At 39.8% G+C, this 19,038-nt stretch overlaps 1 protein-coding gene across 1 annotated transcript; it reads right to left on the reverse strand.

Annotated features, from left to right (window-relative positions):
* Positions 1-1,498: 1,498 nt before the first annotated feature.
* Positions 1,499-17,591, reverse strand: LOC121861297 (sodium-dependent proline transporter-like; the record flags this gene model as incomplete). The annotated part of the gene is given in 13 exon segments (XM_042358942.1): positions 1,499-10,226; positions 10,519-10,624; positions 10,998-11,165; positions 11,452-11,583; positions 11,799-11,934; positions 12,127-12,304; positions 12,766-12,890; positions 13,072-13,175; positions 13,689-13,823; positions 15,608-15,746; positions 16,163-16,309; positions 16,858-17,143; positions 17,387-17,591. Coding segments are annotated over 13 exon segments (1,980 nt in total), but the record flags the coding sequence as incomplete, so codon positions are not given.
* Positions 17,592-19,038: the final 1,447 nt, after the last annotated feature.

The following is a 19,038-nucleotide window of genomic DNA, read 5'->3' on the forward strand; positions in this document are numbered from 1 at the left end:
AACATTAATCTATCCTAGCACTAACCTATCCTAACATTAATCTATCATAGCACGAACCTATCCTAACACTAATCTATCCTAACACGTACCTATCCTAACATTAACCTAATCCTAAAACTAACCTATCCTAACACTAATCTATCCTAGCACTAACCTAATCCTAACACTAATCTATCCTAACACTAACCTATCCTAACACTAACCTAATCCTAACACTAATCTATCCTAACACTAACCTATCCTAACACTAACCTAATCCTAACACTAATCTATCCTAACACTAACCTATCCTAACACTAACCTATCCTAACACTAACCTATCCTAACACTAATCTATCCTAGCACTAATCTATCCTAGCACTAATCTATCCTAGCACTAACCTATCCTAACACTAGCCTATCCTAACACTAATCTATCTAAACACTAACCTATCCTAGCACTAATCTATCCTAACACTAATCTATCCTAGCACTAATCTATTCTAGCACTAATCTATCCTAGCACTAACCTATCCTAACACTAACCTATCCTAACACTAATCTAACCTAACACTAACCTATCCTAACACTAATCTATCCTAACACTAATCTATCTAGCACTAATCTATCCTAGCACTAACCTAACCTAACACTAATCTATCCCTAGCACTAACCTATCCCTAGCACTAATCTATCCTAACACTAACCTGTCCTAACACTAATCTATCCTAACACTAACTAACCTAGCACTAATCTATCCTAACACTAATCTCATCCTAACACTAACCTGTCTAGCACTAATCTATCCTAGCTTACTTTCAAATACCTACAGCACTAATCTATCCTAACACTAATCTATCCTGGCACTAATCTGTCCTAACACTAATCTATCCTGGCACTAACCTATACAACACTAATCTATCCTAACACTAACCGCCTATCCTAGCACTAATCTGCTCTAACACTAACCTATCCTAGCACTAATCATCTGCTAAATATCCTACTTTAACCTATCCCTAACACTTAACCTGTCTAACACCCTAATCACAACCTAACCTATCCTAACACTAATCTATCCTTGCACTAACCTATCCTAGCACTAACCTATCCTAACACTAACCTATCCTAACACTAATCTAACCTAACACTAACCTATCCTAACACTAATCTATCCTTGCACTAACCTATCCTAGCACTAACCTAACCTAACACTAAACTATCCTAACACTAATCTATCCTAGCACTAACCTATCCTAACACTAATCTATCCTAACACTAACCTATCCTAACACTAATCTAACCTAACACTAACCTATCCTAACACTAATCTATCCTTGCACTAACCTATCCTAGCACTAACCTATCCTAACACTAACCTATCCTAACACTAATCTATCCTAGCACTAACCTATCCTAACACTAATCTATCCTAACACTAACCTATCTTTACGGTAACCTACGCTAAACACAATAAATAAAGAACAACGGCACAGAGGAATAAATCAAATAAAACACCTGAAAATTTCGATTGCAATTTATTTTTGATTGTTCACAGTAAAGCGAAATACATCAATAAATTTCATGACCTGTTGATAAAAAACTAAAGTTTCCAGTGCAACATTTTCTTTTTTCTCAAGTGGCTTCAAGACAAGAATAGGAAGACAGGCCAGTGTTACTTGTAAGGCAGAGAATATTGGTCCTACAGGCGTCGTGTTGTATACTGTATCTAGGTTGACTGCGTCCTGGTGGTCAGTATAACACTGGTGTGGTCGTGGTAGAGTCCCGGTGGTCAGTATAACACTGGTGTGGTCGTTGTAGAGTCCCGATGGTCAGTATAACACTGGTGTGGTCGTTGTAGAGTCCCGGTGGTCAGTATAACACTGGTGTGGTCGTTGTAGAGTCCCGATGGTCAGTATAACACTGGTATGGTCGTTGTAGAGTCCCGATGGTCAGTATAACACTGGTATGGTCGTGGTAGAGTCCTGGTGGTCAGTATAACACTGGTATGGTCGTTGTAGAGTCCCGATGGTCAGTATAACACTGGTATGGTCGTTGTAGAGTCCCGGTGGTCAGTATAACACTGGTATGGTCGTTGTAGAGTCCTGGTGGTCAGTATAACACTGGTGTGGTCGTGGTAGAGTCCTGGTGGTCAGTATAACACTGGTGTGGTCGTGGTAGAGTCCTGGTGGTCAGTATAACACTGGTATGGTCGTGGTAGAGTCCCGGTGGTCAGTATAACACTGGTGTGGTCGTTGTAGAGTCCCGGTGGTCAGTATAACACTGGTATGGTCGTGGTAGAGTCCCGGTGGTCAGTATAACACTGGTATGGTCGTAGCGGTGGTAGTCTTGGTGGTCGTGGCAGTCAGTAGATCTCTAGTATGCTCGTTGTAGTCAGTATAACATTGGTATGGTCATGGTAGTCAGTATAACACTAGTATGGTCGTTACATTGTCATTAGTCACCAATTCAGTCACTCGTTATTACCCTGTCATAGGCTGAATCACTGTTACACTGTCATTGTTTGTTTAGCGTCGCCATTACCCACACAGTATTTAACTTTTACTTGCTAATTACAATAGATATCTGTCACCCTGTTGTTATTTATTCTTTCTTTGTTTACAACTAAAAGAAAATGCCATCAATCTATCTTATGTTTATATTAGGTTAAATAATTTGTTTTTGTCCCTTGTGTTAAGGTCATTGTGGATCCTGAATCATCACTGCTTTGGTATGTATGAATCCTTGAATCACACACACACACCTGGGGATCAGACTCACCGAATAACACTCTGAATTAACTTATCGAATATCATTTTTTTTTATTACAACCCGCTTTGGTCCCTGTGGCATTAAGTGCCGATTCAGAACTTTTAAAGTATGAAATTTGAATCACCGCCGAATCCAGCCGTTTAAAATATAACCCAAGATTCAAACCTCATGATTCATAGCCCAAGAATAAAACGTTTCTAATCCTATTTCATGAATCTTATCATTTGAATCAATTCTAATGAATCAAACCCTGGCCAAACAGGCCCTGAATCAGTCTTCACCTGACACCCAGCCCCATAAAGGAGCATTTTCACATCATCTTTGCAGTTTACATTGTCAAGAATAATAGAAAAATAGACACGGTCCCTTACAAGTGAGTTTGAGCGATATTTCTTATCATTATCACAAATGTCCAAATTACCCCAGTCGGTCGGTAGAGAAAATGACGCCAAAAAGAAGCAAGTGGTTGATATTTTTTCCTATATTTAGTTATTACTTTACTTTAGAGCTATTTCTATAGCTCCTAAAGCCTAAATTCGCTAGAAGCTTTGCTAGAAGGTTATGTTATAGTATTAACATGAAACAGCGCCGTTTTCTCTTAGTACCAGTTGGGGCGCGTGACAGGTTATGTAAGGTCTAATAATATTAATCCTAGTGTAGGCGACAAAAACTTCACAATATTACAAGTTTTCCGCCTGTTTAGATATCTGAATATTTGGCAATACCTGACAAAGGGTTTGGCTGCATATATATTCAAAACCAGCATGATTTTCGTCATACCTTATGGTACAGATGTTCTGTTCTCCATATTCAAAGTTCTTTACAATTTTCTTGCCAGATGATCATCTTGTGGTTATAAAGATATTGCCAATGTGTGTTTACGCTCGCTCCAGTGAATCAAAACTATGTCCGCTTTAGTAAAAAACGTCCACTAAACAATGTTCGTTCCTACAAAAATCAGATAATTTAGTGATTTGTTTACAGTCGCTGTGCTGTAAGGATACTTAATGAGGGTTTAAGTGAAATTTGACCGTCACTTTTCTTGCACATATACACAAGCACAAACACATTAAAGTTATATCATACTTGTCAAAGAAAACAAAACCAAATAAGGCAGCCAAACCTATTGTCATGTTTTACCCAATAATTATGTTTTTGATAATGCAATAGGTTTGAGAATAGCAAGTTATACCTCATTAGAAAACTTTCACCGTCAATTGTTGTTGAATCAGTAGTATTATATTAATCACGTGTTCTAGAGCACCACTGCTGATACCAAGAGACGCGACTGCTAAATGTCCATCTTATTCGATACAACTCTTTCTCTACCTTTCAGGTCTTTTGACTCAACTTGCTAGAGCTACTTTATATGATTCCAAAGGCAAATGTACATAACCACATTTCTATATCATCTATAACATACGCTCAACAGCATGCTTCTACTCGACTATATCCGAGAAATGCTAGTCCAGCAGCGCCACCTGACAGGATGCTTCACACCTTACATCAACAACAGTGCACCATCGATATGCATATGAAGTGCTAGTAACAAGGTCATAAATACTAAATTAAATTTATCTTCAAATTCCTAATTTAAAAATACATAGAATTTACAGTGATTTTTTTGTGATAATTTCTGTCAAGTACAATTACAGTGTTATGAACAAACCCTGAGAAGACAATTCCTTCAAAATGTAATTTTTTTTTGTGGCCAACGGAAATCGTGAGACAACTCGTCATCAGCTTAAAATAATCTGTTGATAAGCTCGCCAGTGCGTTAAGTCTTAGGAAATATTTGCCACAAACAGCAGGTGTGTTGCAGCAAATTTCTCCATAGACAATGAGAAACCTTGGTCAAATTCATCAAAAATTTATAGAAATCTTGGGACATCTCTCTCACTTCCAGACAAAATCTCTACAGACTCTCACAGTAACCTGAAGAATTAACATACATCCTTCCAACAGTTGGTCATCATTAACAGTATAGCAGGAGACCTCACAGCTGGTACACACACATGGCAATTAAGGAATCACATCATTTCTACTTGTCCAAAACACATATCTGGTCACAACTGTAGGCTGGCTGGCTGTAAACCACAACTATTCTGCCACCTTAATGTTATACTAAAGATCCAACAATTTGACACATCAATATTAAGTTTTGAATTTTGTCAGACTATACGAGGAGGACAGTCAGCCAGCCGAGTAGCTTTCTTTTAAAAATTTTATTGCAACATTTGGTAATTGTACGAGCTTAATCTAATAGGACGATCTGTTTATGATTTATGGATATTGTCAGTGGAGGTGGTGCAGTACTCACATAACACACACCAAGCATGTGTTTGGTTCTGCAACAACAATTGTTAGTCACACCCGGTCAGCCCACAACTGGTGTCGGCCCCAACACTGTTAAGTAATACATAAAAAATAAAACCATTACAGCTGTAGTCTTAATACTAACATAAGGTACGTGACCAGGTATTCATCATGAGTGGCACTGACACCATACATCATCACAATCACTTAGTATATCAGGTTCCTAAGTGACTTTAAATTCTCAGACGCAACTCAACACACAGCTTCCACTGCTCTGTTTCCGCTATGAGCCGCCTGTCAGTAACGTTACTACCACTTCATCCCAATGTAATAAAATCAACAAAATGTAATATATATATTCTCTATTATCTCTATGTACACTAATTTCTACAAAACTATACATTAGCAGCTCTAATTTAGGTAGAGTTTAATGTAGAGTGAGTAGCCAGTTTATATTTTCAGCTCTTCATTTTCTTGCCTTAAAAACATGGTTATGGCTAAGACAGGTCAATTCCTAAGCCTCTGTGACAATGACAATAATGTTCAAAAGGGGTGGCAGGATTATGACTATGAGAAGCCATAATCCTGTCACGTTTAGCTTCTGGTGCTTCTGTGTATGAAAGGCAACAACTGACTGAGTGCAGCTCTCATGGTGGCAGCGGTGGGATTCAGCAGCATCACAAATTCTTATTCATAAGGCAAACTCACATGTTCCTTAAAGTAAAGAAAGCCTTGTTGATACTATTGATAATTTAGCAGCTCATGACACTCAAAATTTGCTGTACATTCTCAGAATGTTTTGATATGTAACTGAACAGAAAAGACTTCACTACAAAGGAGTAAAGAAGAGAGTTGACTGATAATCATAAACTAAATCACAGTGGAAATAGTTTTTGGGAATGTCAAGATGTAAACTATGGTTCTTGGTGAGAGAAATTAAAGTTGGAGGTAACTGTTCTGGCAGAGACCTGGTGTTTTGAGACAGTAGTATGTCTAATTTAGTATCAGTTATCATCGATACTGTACTTCTTGATCTGCTATGGTTGAGAAATCATCCAGAATTAACTTTTTTTTTCTTAATGGCAAAGAGACATCTTGAAAAAAAAAATACAAATGCTCTCCTTCCATCCCTCATAAAGTATGGGGATAACTCTATATACAATACCAATTACAGTACAGTACACCCATTAAAAAAAACTACGAAAAATCACATTTATAGTCAGGCACGAGACCCAGGTACAGTTCTCAACGAGATACAGAGCTCTACTGGAGAGAAACGTTACATACGTCCTGCCTTAATATTTACATTTGTGGTATGTGCTAAATATATCATTTAAAAACATCAAATTCCAACTATCACAGTGTTATTGTTTACATCATAACACAGGATCTTAATTATGAGTTAACAAAATACAACTAACTACTGTACAGTAGACTCGCCAAGATACGTCGCCACCACTGTAGGGCAGACTTAAAGCTACAGCAGCAAGCAAGCTGCACCAGCAGATGCCGAGTACCTCTACTTCACGTAACTATGGCCGCATTGTGGCAACGATTACACATTAATATGATCACTAAATACAAATGATAATAACTGCTGTCTGATATGACACAATGATCAGCAAAACTTTATGTACAAGTAACAGAATCTAGCCAACCATAGTCAAGCACCAAAGATGAGAATATAAATACAGTACAGTATGGAAGAAACTCTTACTTCTTCATTTTCATTACCAACACAAAACACATAATGTGAATTTACCATACCAAACTTGTAATGTTTTGTTTTTAATACTGGACAAAACAATTTATATCATATATCTCTGATCCGACATTTGTCAGTACTGCTTCAGCCATTACTCCTGAATAATGGCTACCGCATAATTTTACTAAGACACAACACCACCTGGTAAACTAAAAGAGCATTAAATACTCCTGTTAGTCTTTTAACGAAAGGATGAACACCTAATACCATAAGCCTAAAAAAAGGGGGGAAGTTGTTATTTCAGGATTTTATGAAAGGAATTATTACGTATGGAGAATTAACTGTAGACAATACTGCAGAAGAGGAGCCTCGGAAGGTCTGACACCCACACAATACACCAACATCATAAATGACCAGAAACAAATCTTAAGAACTCCAGTAAACTGTTTTTTATTTGGGTCCAGTTAGCATACCACGTTAAAACCTTCTTAGCAACTGAGCCACTACACTCTACACTAAGGGTACGTTACACGGCATCATAGAACAAGACCTGGCCCTAAAAATTTGTTTCTAATCCTTTTTGAAACCATCTCAATCTTGTACACAAACTCTGAACCCGAAGCGCAAAATGATAAAGTACGCTGCTCTACACATGGAACTGACAACGCACTTAGAACTACTACTGGTTGCTTATGGTGATAACATATAGATAACTACACTTGTTAGTTATCATGTAAGCTTTATAAGCTTATCCTAGCATACACGAGGTCTTAACCCTAGAGATCACACTTTAATTGTCACAGTCTGGGTCTTGGTGGGTTAGTGGGTGAGGGGGCACTAGGCTTCCCCAGCCCTGGAAGATGTTACATCATTGCATACAGTTTCTGTGGTCTTTATACCTATTTTAAAAAGTTCTTATAAAATTTCCAAATTCAAATTCACAAAAATTATTTTGATATATAATTTTATTTCAATAGCCGTGATTATTTTGATTTTAGAAAGTTCTTATTGGATGTCTAAAATTGATACACATACTGTTAACTACCGGTATAATGTAGTGTTTGTTATATAATTACTGGCTACGTTCTCATTTTGAAAATTTCTTATTCACTTTTATAACAGACAAAGTTGTTATGCGAGTTCTTCTCGTTCCATTACACGTAAACTAATCTTTCATAAATTGTTTACATTTTTTAAGTTAGGTGTTCAAGCTTTTACGACAGGCAAAGTTAGATCGTATACTGTAGTTTGTTTACATCATAGAATGACAATGTTTACATACAGTACTTATAAGGGATCATATGGGGTTCAGAAGTGACACATTACTCTGTTTGGATCCTCTTTATGTATTTGTGTAAGTAGACTTTTATTATATGTCCATATAAAAAAATCAGGTGTGTTGGGGAATGTATCTCTCCAGCACACCTGGTTTTTATGTACATGATTAAGGTCAGAGGTTGAAAGTTGGTATAATACCGACTTTTAGCCCCCAAAATATACTATAAACATCTTAGTCATATACATAAACACATACATAGGTTCTAAAAACAGTAGCATACTTACTTTGACCCGCTAACATGACACTTCAAAATTTTTAGAGTTATAATTGCATTTATGAATGAAAAAGAATTAAACTATGTTGTATAATAAGTGTCCCTGCAGTTGGCATTTTTGGGGGAAGAAATATATTCATTGTAAAAATTCAGGAATGTAAAATACTTAGTTAATCTGTATAAATATAACAAATATAATTGGTCATTCAGACGTATATTTCTTGACTTGTCTTAAGGTTAAGATATGGACATGAGTTTGGCCAGTGAACACGAGTTAACCTTTGGATTTATCATAGTGACATGCATTTTGTCAGTGAAAATATCAAGACATGAGTTTAGTCAGTAGGCACATTAATATAGACAAGAGTTTACACTTGGAAAAATGGTAGTGATATGAGATTAGCTAGTGGACACATCAATATATGTCGTGCCAGTGCCTACGTTGGTTGCAGGTTGCAATGTCTTTTGACTTTATTCAGTTATTGATGCATTATTGCAATAAGTTAACACTGGACACATGAGGGTGGCCAGTGGACATGTCTCATTATAATACTCCACGGGTCTATTTACGACACCTTCCTCAGCCTAATACTCCCCTGACGATCATCACATGGTTCTGAACGTCAGGGAAACAACCAAGATTTTGTGTGGTAAAGGCAACTGCTGTGAGGGAGCAACACATGTCACATTGGTATTCACTGTTGGTCAAGGTTCGAGTTACAGCACTTACTTATGCTTGCCCACAGACAAGGACAACTAAAAGTACAGTACAGTATACACAACTGAGTACAGTATTCTAAGAATATATACAAATACTTAACTAACTGCAACAACATTAGTAATAAAAATGTGCTAGTGTATGTGTATATGAGTGTGTATTTGTATATAAATAAAACCATAGATATGATATTTAAGTAAGTTATATGTTGCGTTTAGACACAAAAAGTTTAATGAACAAAAATTATAGACATACAGTAATCAAAATATAAATAAAAAAATATTATGTAACAACTGTATATCAGATCTACACAATTACATATGATGTAACTGTCAAAATAATACTTGCAATAGTACACTAATAGAACCTTCCTCTTACCAGTATCTGGTATTACTGTTTACATTTCAGTAACTTGTGCAAACAAAAGACTTTTTATCTCCACATGACAGTCACTGTGATGCTGGTTTTAACAAACTCATCTTCCTGGTATTTTTGCTGTACACTGTATATTCCTGTGATGACTTGTTAATGAGAACACAGGCACAGCACAAAAGACCAGCACAATGGATATCTTGAAGAACTGATGTCAACTTCATGCAACATTAATTTTGTAAACTTTGTTGGGTGTCGGTACATAAGTGTCTAAGCTCCTCTTGAGGTGTTTGTTTAAGATAAAGCACCAGTCTTTTGGAACCATGCCGAGATAAGGGTGACCTTGATAAGGGTCGAAGACCTTGGACTCAACTTGACCTAACTTACAGACCCTTGGGAACCTTCTTTTTGACATGACTGTTGGGAGATATTTGGTGAGAACAGCACGAGACACCAAAGACTGGCTTCAGGAGAGTTCAGGTCCAAAAGAGGTCCTTGAGTATCCCTGGGGGAGGTAATCTTTGTCAGACTTCCTGCAGGATCTTCACACGAGGGCACTTCCACGAAAGACCCTACAGGAATGCTCTGACGAAGCTCTATATTTACGGAGGCCTGGTGAGGGTACCTTAGCCAAAGAATTTTCCACCAAGCAGACCTCGGACAGCTCCCCGAGGACGTCAACAGCAGGAAGTGGTCTAAACCTTTGCGCGTGCGGGAGCCTTCATTTGGAGGCCATCGTCTTCCTCATCCTCCCACTCCTCAGACACTCGCGTCAGGTATGGAGACTCACGATCCATCTCATATTGTTCCTCATCTGTTGGAATAAGAAATGGACATAAATAACATAAGAAAAAACTACACTGCCGGTACAATAATGTCATTGTTACTCGTATCAAAATCCAGCATTTTAACTCCTTTTCCACTCACCATCAACAAATTATTTGAGATTTCATGAAGATTTGGAACCCCCACCCCTAATTTCAGCTGATGATAAGACACCCTAACTTAACCCTCATTTAGAATTAGAGCATTTAATCATCAGGTGAAATGGGAGGGGGGTCATATTTAAGACAAGCACCCTTACATAGGTCACTATAAGAACTCACCGTTGGCCAGAGGTGTCTTGGAGTCAATGTAGTTGAGAGTTTCATCACAAGAGCGTTTGTTTTCAGGTCCCCAGGTAGCTTCTGGCCGACACAGCTGCTGCACTCGCTGCGTACAGAAGAGGCAGGTTAGGATGCGGTAGAACACACACACACACACACACACACACACACACACACACACACACACACACACACACACACAAAGAGCAGTTACCAAAATGCTGTGATGGACAATTTGCAAGAGAAAGAGGGAGAGAGAGATAATCTGGCCTTATCATATCGAGTACCACTCGCAGCTCACAGAAACCCCTGCTTTCCATAAAAAGGATGAGAGAGAGAAAAAGAGAGGAGAGGAAGAAAAGGAAAAGAAACTATAGAAAATAAAGAAAAGACAAAGATGACAATGACAACAAAAGAAGAACAACAGCAACAAGAAAAAGAACAATAACACCAAGAACAAGAAAAAGGTTTATACTCACAGCCCAGATGGGTCCACTCTTGCCAGCTACGAGCCAGGCAGCACGTATAGGCACAACTAAGACGCAGGAGAAGGAGATCATCCAACCCATGACGTCAGCCCAGATGGGGAATTTGTAGGTACCGTAGACAGAAGGCGAGTAATCAATGAAGGTGAAGATCAGAATGAACTGTAAGGTTAAGATGTTAATGTTAGTTATATTCTCTGAGGTAAAATGAACTATTAGGCAGAATATTTAAGTTAATTTATATTCTGTGGGGAAAGTTATACAAGGCAACTTAACTGAGTTAACTAAGGTACGTTAGCATTTATTCATTAAGGTAAACTGTCTATTAAGGTAAAGTAACATTCATTCATAAAGGTAATCTGTCTAACCTAGTTATGTTTAACAAGAGAAATATTCAACACCAACAACATTCAACAAGAGAAGAAATATTTGAGGGTACTGTACTCACGAAGACACTGCAGGGGGTGATGTACTTCCAGGCCAGCTTCCAGTAGTAGTAAGGGAAGGGCATCTTCCCCAGCATCTGTTTGATATCCAACATGAAGTTGTCCACGCCATATACCCAAGAGATAGCAAACAGCTGTGGGCAGAGATAACAGGTTAGGGGGGTGTTAGATAGATGTTAGAGGGCATCTTGCCACCAATGTGTTAGTGGGATAACATATGAACATCAATATACAAAAAGGGGAGTAACGAAAATTGAGAGAGAGAGATTTAAAAAGAAGCAGAGGTTAAAAATATGAACGAAGAAGAAAAGGAGGAATAATGAGAGGAGAAGGAGAATGAGTGCCTCACCTCTATACAGCCAATCATGAGGGCAGAGTAGGTGCCCGAGTAGTTATCCAGGAGCTGTAAGATGTACATGCCATGTCGTGTGCACATGAACAACCCTAGGCCACACCCCACCGAACACACCGCCAGGCACACTTTCCTGTACGCACACACAACGATACAGGTTTGAGTCTTCATGTATTGATATAATAAATTTTCCTTACTCACTGAACAACAAATGTTTATATCTTGCTGTATATACACAAGAAGATGTATTTGTGTCTTGCAGTGAAGATAAAATAAATGTTTATATCTCACTATACAAACACATCAGCTTGGAGAATTAACTCACTTATGGTGTCTGCGGAAGCCAAAGAAGTCAATGAGACAGGTGATGACAGTCTGGACGATGGTGAACTGTGAGCCGATACCCAGGGTGAGGAGCATCACGAAGAACAGGATGGACCACAGGGGTGATATAGGCAAACGGGCCACTGCTTCAGGGTATGCCACGAAGGCCAGTCCAGCACCTGTAACCACAAACGGGAGGTAATGGTAGACTGGAATAGCTAGAGCCTAAGGGTATGCCATAAATGTAATAAAATAAGTACAAATTTTGTTTATATACACAGAGAGAGAGTTTAAAAGTGTATAGAATTATTTGAATAGCTATCTTTTCATTTATATTTTCTGTTTATACGAGGTAAAATGTTACTCATGTACTAAAGACGGAATGTACAATTTATGAGGAACTAGTTCAAATTTTTCCTTCATTCATACAGTAATTTCTGCTCTGGCATCATGCTTAAGTACTTCTACATCACTCCTAAATTACTCTGATCACCGTACCTGAAGAACTCTTAAGTTAGATCTATAATATACTTTGTGCTGCTTGACAAACTCATAAGGGCTCTTACAACAGCTCTAAAACACACTTTATATTACAACTCAAACCTTAAAGAACTAGACGATGGATCCAAGTCACACCCACCTTGGGCTGCGACCTCCTCGACGGGAAGACCCAGTTCGTGTGCCATAAAGCCAACTATACCGAAGATGACAAACCCTGAGAAGAAGCTGGTGAGGCAATTGGCTACAGTGATGATTAGGGCATCCCTGTGAAAGATGGAGAGGGTGACGACTTTAGTTTTTATCTTGGCTATTATTGATTCATGGTTAATTTGAATTATGTAAGACTGGGAGTAAATATCCTCAAATACTGAGAATGAGAGAGAGAAATATGTGGTAGGAGAGAAAGTGAGACAGAAAAAGACAACATATAAAAGGAGAGACTGACCTGAGACAATTATTGCTAAACTTGTTATAGGAGGCGAGGGTGATGAGGCCGCCCCAACACGGCCCAAGAGAGAAGAAGATCTGCATGGCTGCGTCTGCCCACACCTGCAACACCAACACACCTCAGTATTCCTCCAATCATTCCATTACATAAGGCTTTAGCAGACACGTGACTTAAATACAGTACAGTAATATGATCTTTTGTAAACAGACTGTCTGCCAATTTGGATGTCAGCATTGCAATTCCTACAGTAACTTGAGTAAATTACCTTGACATGACTCTCACCTCTGTGGCCACCAATTGTTTCTTTACGTGTTGTCTTTTGACTTGTTAAAAAAATATTAAAAAACTTATTCTTCACAGAAAAATGTTTTGTATCTTTTAAATAATGTAATACGAGTTAATTTCAGACAAGAGATACCTTAACGTAACCTAACTAACACAACCTGAGCTAATATAATCTACCTAACCTTATCTAAGTAACCTTTTCATTTAGTTAAAGGTATCTCATTCACCCCAGACAAGTAAACCAACCCACAAGCAATCCCTAACAGTACCTAATTTGGACTACAGGTATAGTATTCTAGCATGTCTTGTAATGGTGTTGAGGCACTGACCTTAGCTTTGAGGAGGCGGTGCCAGCGGGGAGTGATGTAGAAGGAGATGCCGTCACCATAGCCTGGAAGGGTAACGGCCCGAGCGAAGAGGATGATGAGCACCGTATACGGGAAGAGTGCGGTGAAGTAGACGGCCTGTAGGGAAACACATCTATGAGAACCTGACCTATATACTCCTGCCTGCCTCTACCCTCAAAGCTTATTTCCTTCACTACATACACTAAACATGACGTCACACGCACACACAGTAAACATGACGTCACACACACACACACTAAACACGACGTCACACACACACACACACTAAACACGACGTCACACATACACACAAACACACACTAAACACGACGTCAAACACACACTAAACATGATGTCACACACACAAACACACTAAACATGACGTCACACACACACACACACACTAAACACGTCACACACACACACAAAACACACACTAAACACGACGTCACACACACACACTAAACACGATCACACACACACACTAAACACGACGTCACACACACACACAAACACGACGTCACACACACACACTAAACACGTCACACACACACACACACCAAACACGACGTCACACACACACACACTAAACACGACGTCACACACTAAACACGACGTCACACACACACACACACTAAACACGACGTCACACACACACACACACAAACACACACACACACACACACACCAAACACGACGTCACACACACACACACTCAAACATGACGTTCCACACACACACACACACACACACACACTACAACACACACACACACAAACAAAAACACGACGTCACACACACACACACACACTAAACACGACGTCACAGACACACACACACACTAAACACGACATCACACACACACACTAAACACGACGTCACACACACACACACGACATCACACACACACACACACTAAACACGACGTCACACACATACACTAAACATGACGTCACACACACTAAAACACGACGTCACACACACAGACACACTAAACACGACGTCACACATACACACACACACTAAAGACGACGTCACACACACTAAACACGACGTCACACACACACACACACTAAACACGACGTCACACACACACACATTAAACACGACGTCACACACACACACTAATACACGACTCACACACACACACACTACACACAAACACACACAACAACAACACGACGTCACACACACACACACACACACACTAAAACACGACGTCACACACACACACACACACTAAAACACGACGTCACACACACACACTAAACACGACGTCACACACACACTAAAACACGACGTCACACACACACACACACACACACACGACGTCACACACAATACCAACACGACGTCACATACACACACTCAACACGTCACACACACACACACACACACACACACACACACACACACACACACACACACACACTCACTAAACACGACGTCACACACACACACAACAAAACACGACGTCACACACTAAAACACGACGTCACACACACATATAACTAAACACGACGTCACAGACACACACACTAAAACACGACGTCACACACACACACAAACACGACGTCACACACACACCCAAACACGACCGTCACACATACACACTAAACACGACGTCACACACACACACACACACTAAACATGACGGTAAGCACACACACACACTAATTAGTCTTTATCCTTCACCTGAGAGTAAAAGAGAGCCCACTACCTTCTCGGTTAAGGCATCAGTCACCTTCTTCAGCATACTCCCTCAAAAAGACTTCAATAATGGCACTGGACTCCCCCACATTACAGACTTCCTCAAAGCCCCTGGACACAATTAATGATAGTTGACTCACACACAAAAAAAGACTCATTTAAAGGGCACAGTTAGTTCCCTTAAGACTCACCTTTCCCATGCTGCTGACGCCCCTGAAGAGACCGAGGAAGACGATCACCCAGGAGAGGACAAGACAGAGACAGAGGCGCCACTGTAGGGTGTGGCCCTCGTCGTCATGGAAACCCTCCGAGATGGACAACATAAAGTTACTGCAAAAGTTAATGAGGTATGAGAATGTGGGTTAGGTTAGGTTTATGTTAAGGATGGGTAAAGTTGGATTAAATTAGGTTATACTGGGTTAGGTTAGGTTAGGTTAGGTTAGGTTAGGTTTATGTTAAGGATGGGTAAAGTTGGATTAAATTAGGTTATACTGGGTTAGGTTAGGTTAGGTTAGGTTAGGTTAGGTTTATGTTAAGGATGGGTAAGGTTGGGTTAAATTAGGTTATACTGGGTTAGGTTAGGGTCACGTTATGTTAGATTCGATCAAATTAGGTTGGGTTAAGTTAAGTGAGGTTAAGTTAGATTAAGTCACGTGAGGTTAGTGAGTGGAGAAAAATAAAATCCACAATAATACAGAAGTTTCCCTAAAAACACACCAGACAACAGAAGAACGTCAGCTACTCACTGGAAGAACTCATCGGCGGGTAATTTCATCGACTTCGCCGTCACGTTCATTTGATCCCACTTGTCAGCCTCGACCTGATTCTTCAAGAAGCAGGTGCCATTTACGTCTATGAGACCCCCGTTGGCTGTACAGTTCTTGGAGTCGAACCTGCGGAAGGAGGAGTCGATGAATGTTGGGTAGTCAACGTGTGTGTGTGTGTGTGTGTGTGTGAGAGAGAGAGAGAGAGAGAGAGAGAGAGAGAGAGAGAGAATATTAGTTTCATTATACAGTACTCGGTCTTATATTTTATATCCAAGTCTAATTAATTAGTCTTTGTTTATATCATCAAGAATTTGCTGAAAACATGCATTTTTTTCATTTTACCATAAACTGTTAATTTCTATTATTATTATTACTATTGACATTATTCTTTTTTTACTGTATTATTAAAAAAATCTTATTAGTGTTATTATTATCGTTAGACAAAGGACGATATAGGTATCTTAAACCTGAATTAACAGGTAAATCAATCCAGTACAGGTATAACAGTGACACACAACTGTGGGTGTGTGTGTTGGTCTTGACCCTGGCCATCACCTAAATAGTGAAGGTAGGGGGTACAGGTCGGGGTAGGGCTAAGGGTAAGAGTAAGAAGGGTAAGGGTAAAGGTAGAAGGGGTAGTGCTAAGGGTAAGGGCAGGAGCAGGGGTAACTCACCTCCGACAGGCATCAGAGTTCCACCAGTGGTTGCAGGACTCCCAGGGCAGCTCGGCCGTGAAGGAGGAGAAAAGGTAGAAGAGCGCCCAGGCGATGATCACATTATAGTAGAGGGCGATGAAGAAGGCAATCATAAACATGCCCACACCCAAACCTTGGAAGAGGGGCACCACCTTCCAGATGGTGATGGGGCCCTCACGACCAAACTGTCCAAGACTCAACTCGAAGAAAAAGAGAGGAAGTCCTGTGGTGCATAACATGAGGGCGTAGGGGATGAGGAAGGCGCCTGATGGAGGGGAGAGAGAAGTGGTTTTAATAAGTGAGTTGTAATAATATATAATCTTAGTATCGTTCTTTATTGCTGTTTATAATTTCCAGTCGACCAATCACTCACTCCCTAACATGACCTTGCAAGGGAGGCACTATTGATACACCAGTTGGTTATCTACATATGTAATATTTATCCTGTTATAACGTACACACACACACACACACACACACACACACACACACACACACACACACTCACCTCCACCATTACGGTAACACAGGTAAGGGAAGCGCCAGATGTTGCCGAGACCGACCGCGAAGGAGAGACAAGAGAGAAGGAACTCGATCTTGTTGCCCCACACATCCCGGTCGTCTCCTCCAGTGATGCTGATGCTCTTATCATCCTCAGCGCGATTAACGGTAATCCTTATCTCTGTAGCATCCGTCTCAAGCGCCCCGCCGTGCTGTAAAGGAGAAAAAAAACGGGAGTGAGATAAGAACAAGGAACATTGATGAATCGTATAAGTAATAAACATAACTTTATAGAAACTTTATAGGCCGACTTGGATCAGTTTGTCCCCCCTCCCCCTCCCTTCCCCAGGACTTTATATCCAGGTTCTGTGGTTAGTGACGGTTTTGGGAGTTGGTGACGGTTAAGGCAGTTGGTGACGGTTTAGGCGGTTGGTAACGGTTATGATTGTTGGTAACGGTTAAGGCAGTTGGTGACGGTTTAGGCGGTTGGTAACGGTTATGATTGTTGGGGATGGTTCCGGCAGTTGGTGACGGCTATAACGGTTTAAAAAAAATGGATATCTAGTAACAGAAGCAAGAGTCCAAAAGAAAAATAAAGTTATGGGGACATTTTAACCGTCCTAAATAAGAGTCTCTAAGAGTAATTAGCAGCTCTTATTAACTTGAAAGAGCGAGAGGTGGAGGAGGAGGAAGAAGAGAACAAGGAAGAAGACAAAGAGAGGGGAATAAGCAGGAAGAATAAGAGACAAGAGGATGACAAAACCAAAAAGGAGGAAAGGGGGAGGAAGAGGAGAAAGGGGAGGAGGAGGTGAAGAAGTAAGAGGAAACGAAGAGGAATAAGAGAACTAACCACTACATCCAACACACAAAGGGTTCAGTATACTACCACCACCCACTAAACTAAACACTCGCCTCCGTGTATTAAATTCTTTCACAGCGTCACGAGCAACTAATTTGCATATAACCAAGTTTGTTAATTAGGCAGCAGTGTGTGTGTGTGTGTGTGTGTGTGTGTTATATGAGCCTGAACAGATGGCATCAATAAAACCTGTGCACATAGTGAGACCGCATGTGCACGTAAGGACTTTTGTGTGCATGTGATAGTGACACCTGTGCACATAGTGAGGAAGCCCATGCAGGTAGTGAGGGCGCCCGTGCGGGAGCGGACCGAGAATTAGGTGCACAAACACACACACACACACACATATATATATATATATATATATATATATATATATATATATATATATATATATATATATATATATATATATATATATAAGAATATTACAAACACAAACGCAGGCAAATAAGAATATTACAAGCACAAAACCACACACAAACACACATACACAAACACATTGCTGCACTGTTAGAAATATTCATGACTCATCATAGTGGTCAAGACTGGTGCTGTGACCTTCATGACTTGAGCACACCAGCAGTCAACACCTCTTAAGGGGTGACCTTAGAACCTGGGGATCACCTGAAAATTAGCCCTCCAGATTATTTTAACTTCACGATTAACCACCCTAACGCTAACCTAACTTAATCTAGCCCAACGCTAACTTAACCTAACGCAAACTTAACCTAAACTGACACTAAGCTAGTCTAACCTAACCAACCTAATCTAGTTCAATACTGATCAAACCTAACCTA

Source organism: Homarus americanus, unplaced genomic scaffold, assembly GCF_018991925.1.
Source record: "Homarus americanus isolate GMGI-L3 unplaced genomic scaffold, GMGI_Hamer_2.0 scaffold40248, whole genome shotgun sequence".
In the NCBI taxonomy this organism is placed as follows: domain Eukaryota; kingdom Metazoa; phylum Arthropoda; class Malacostraca; order Decapoda; family Nephropidae; genus Homarus; species Homarus americanus.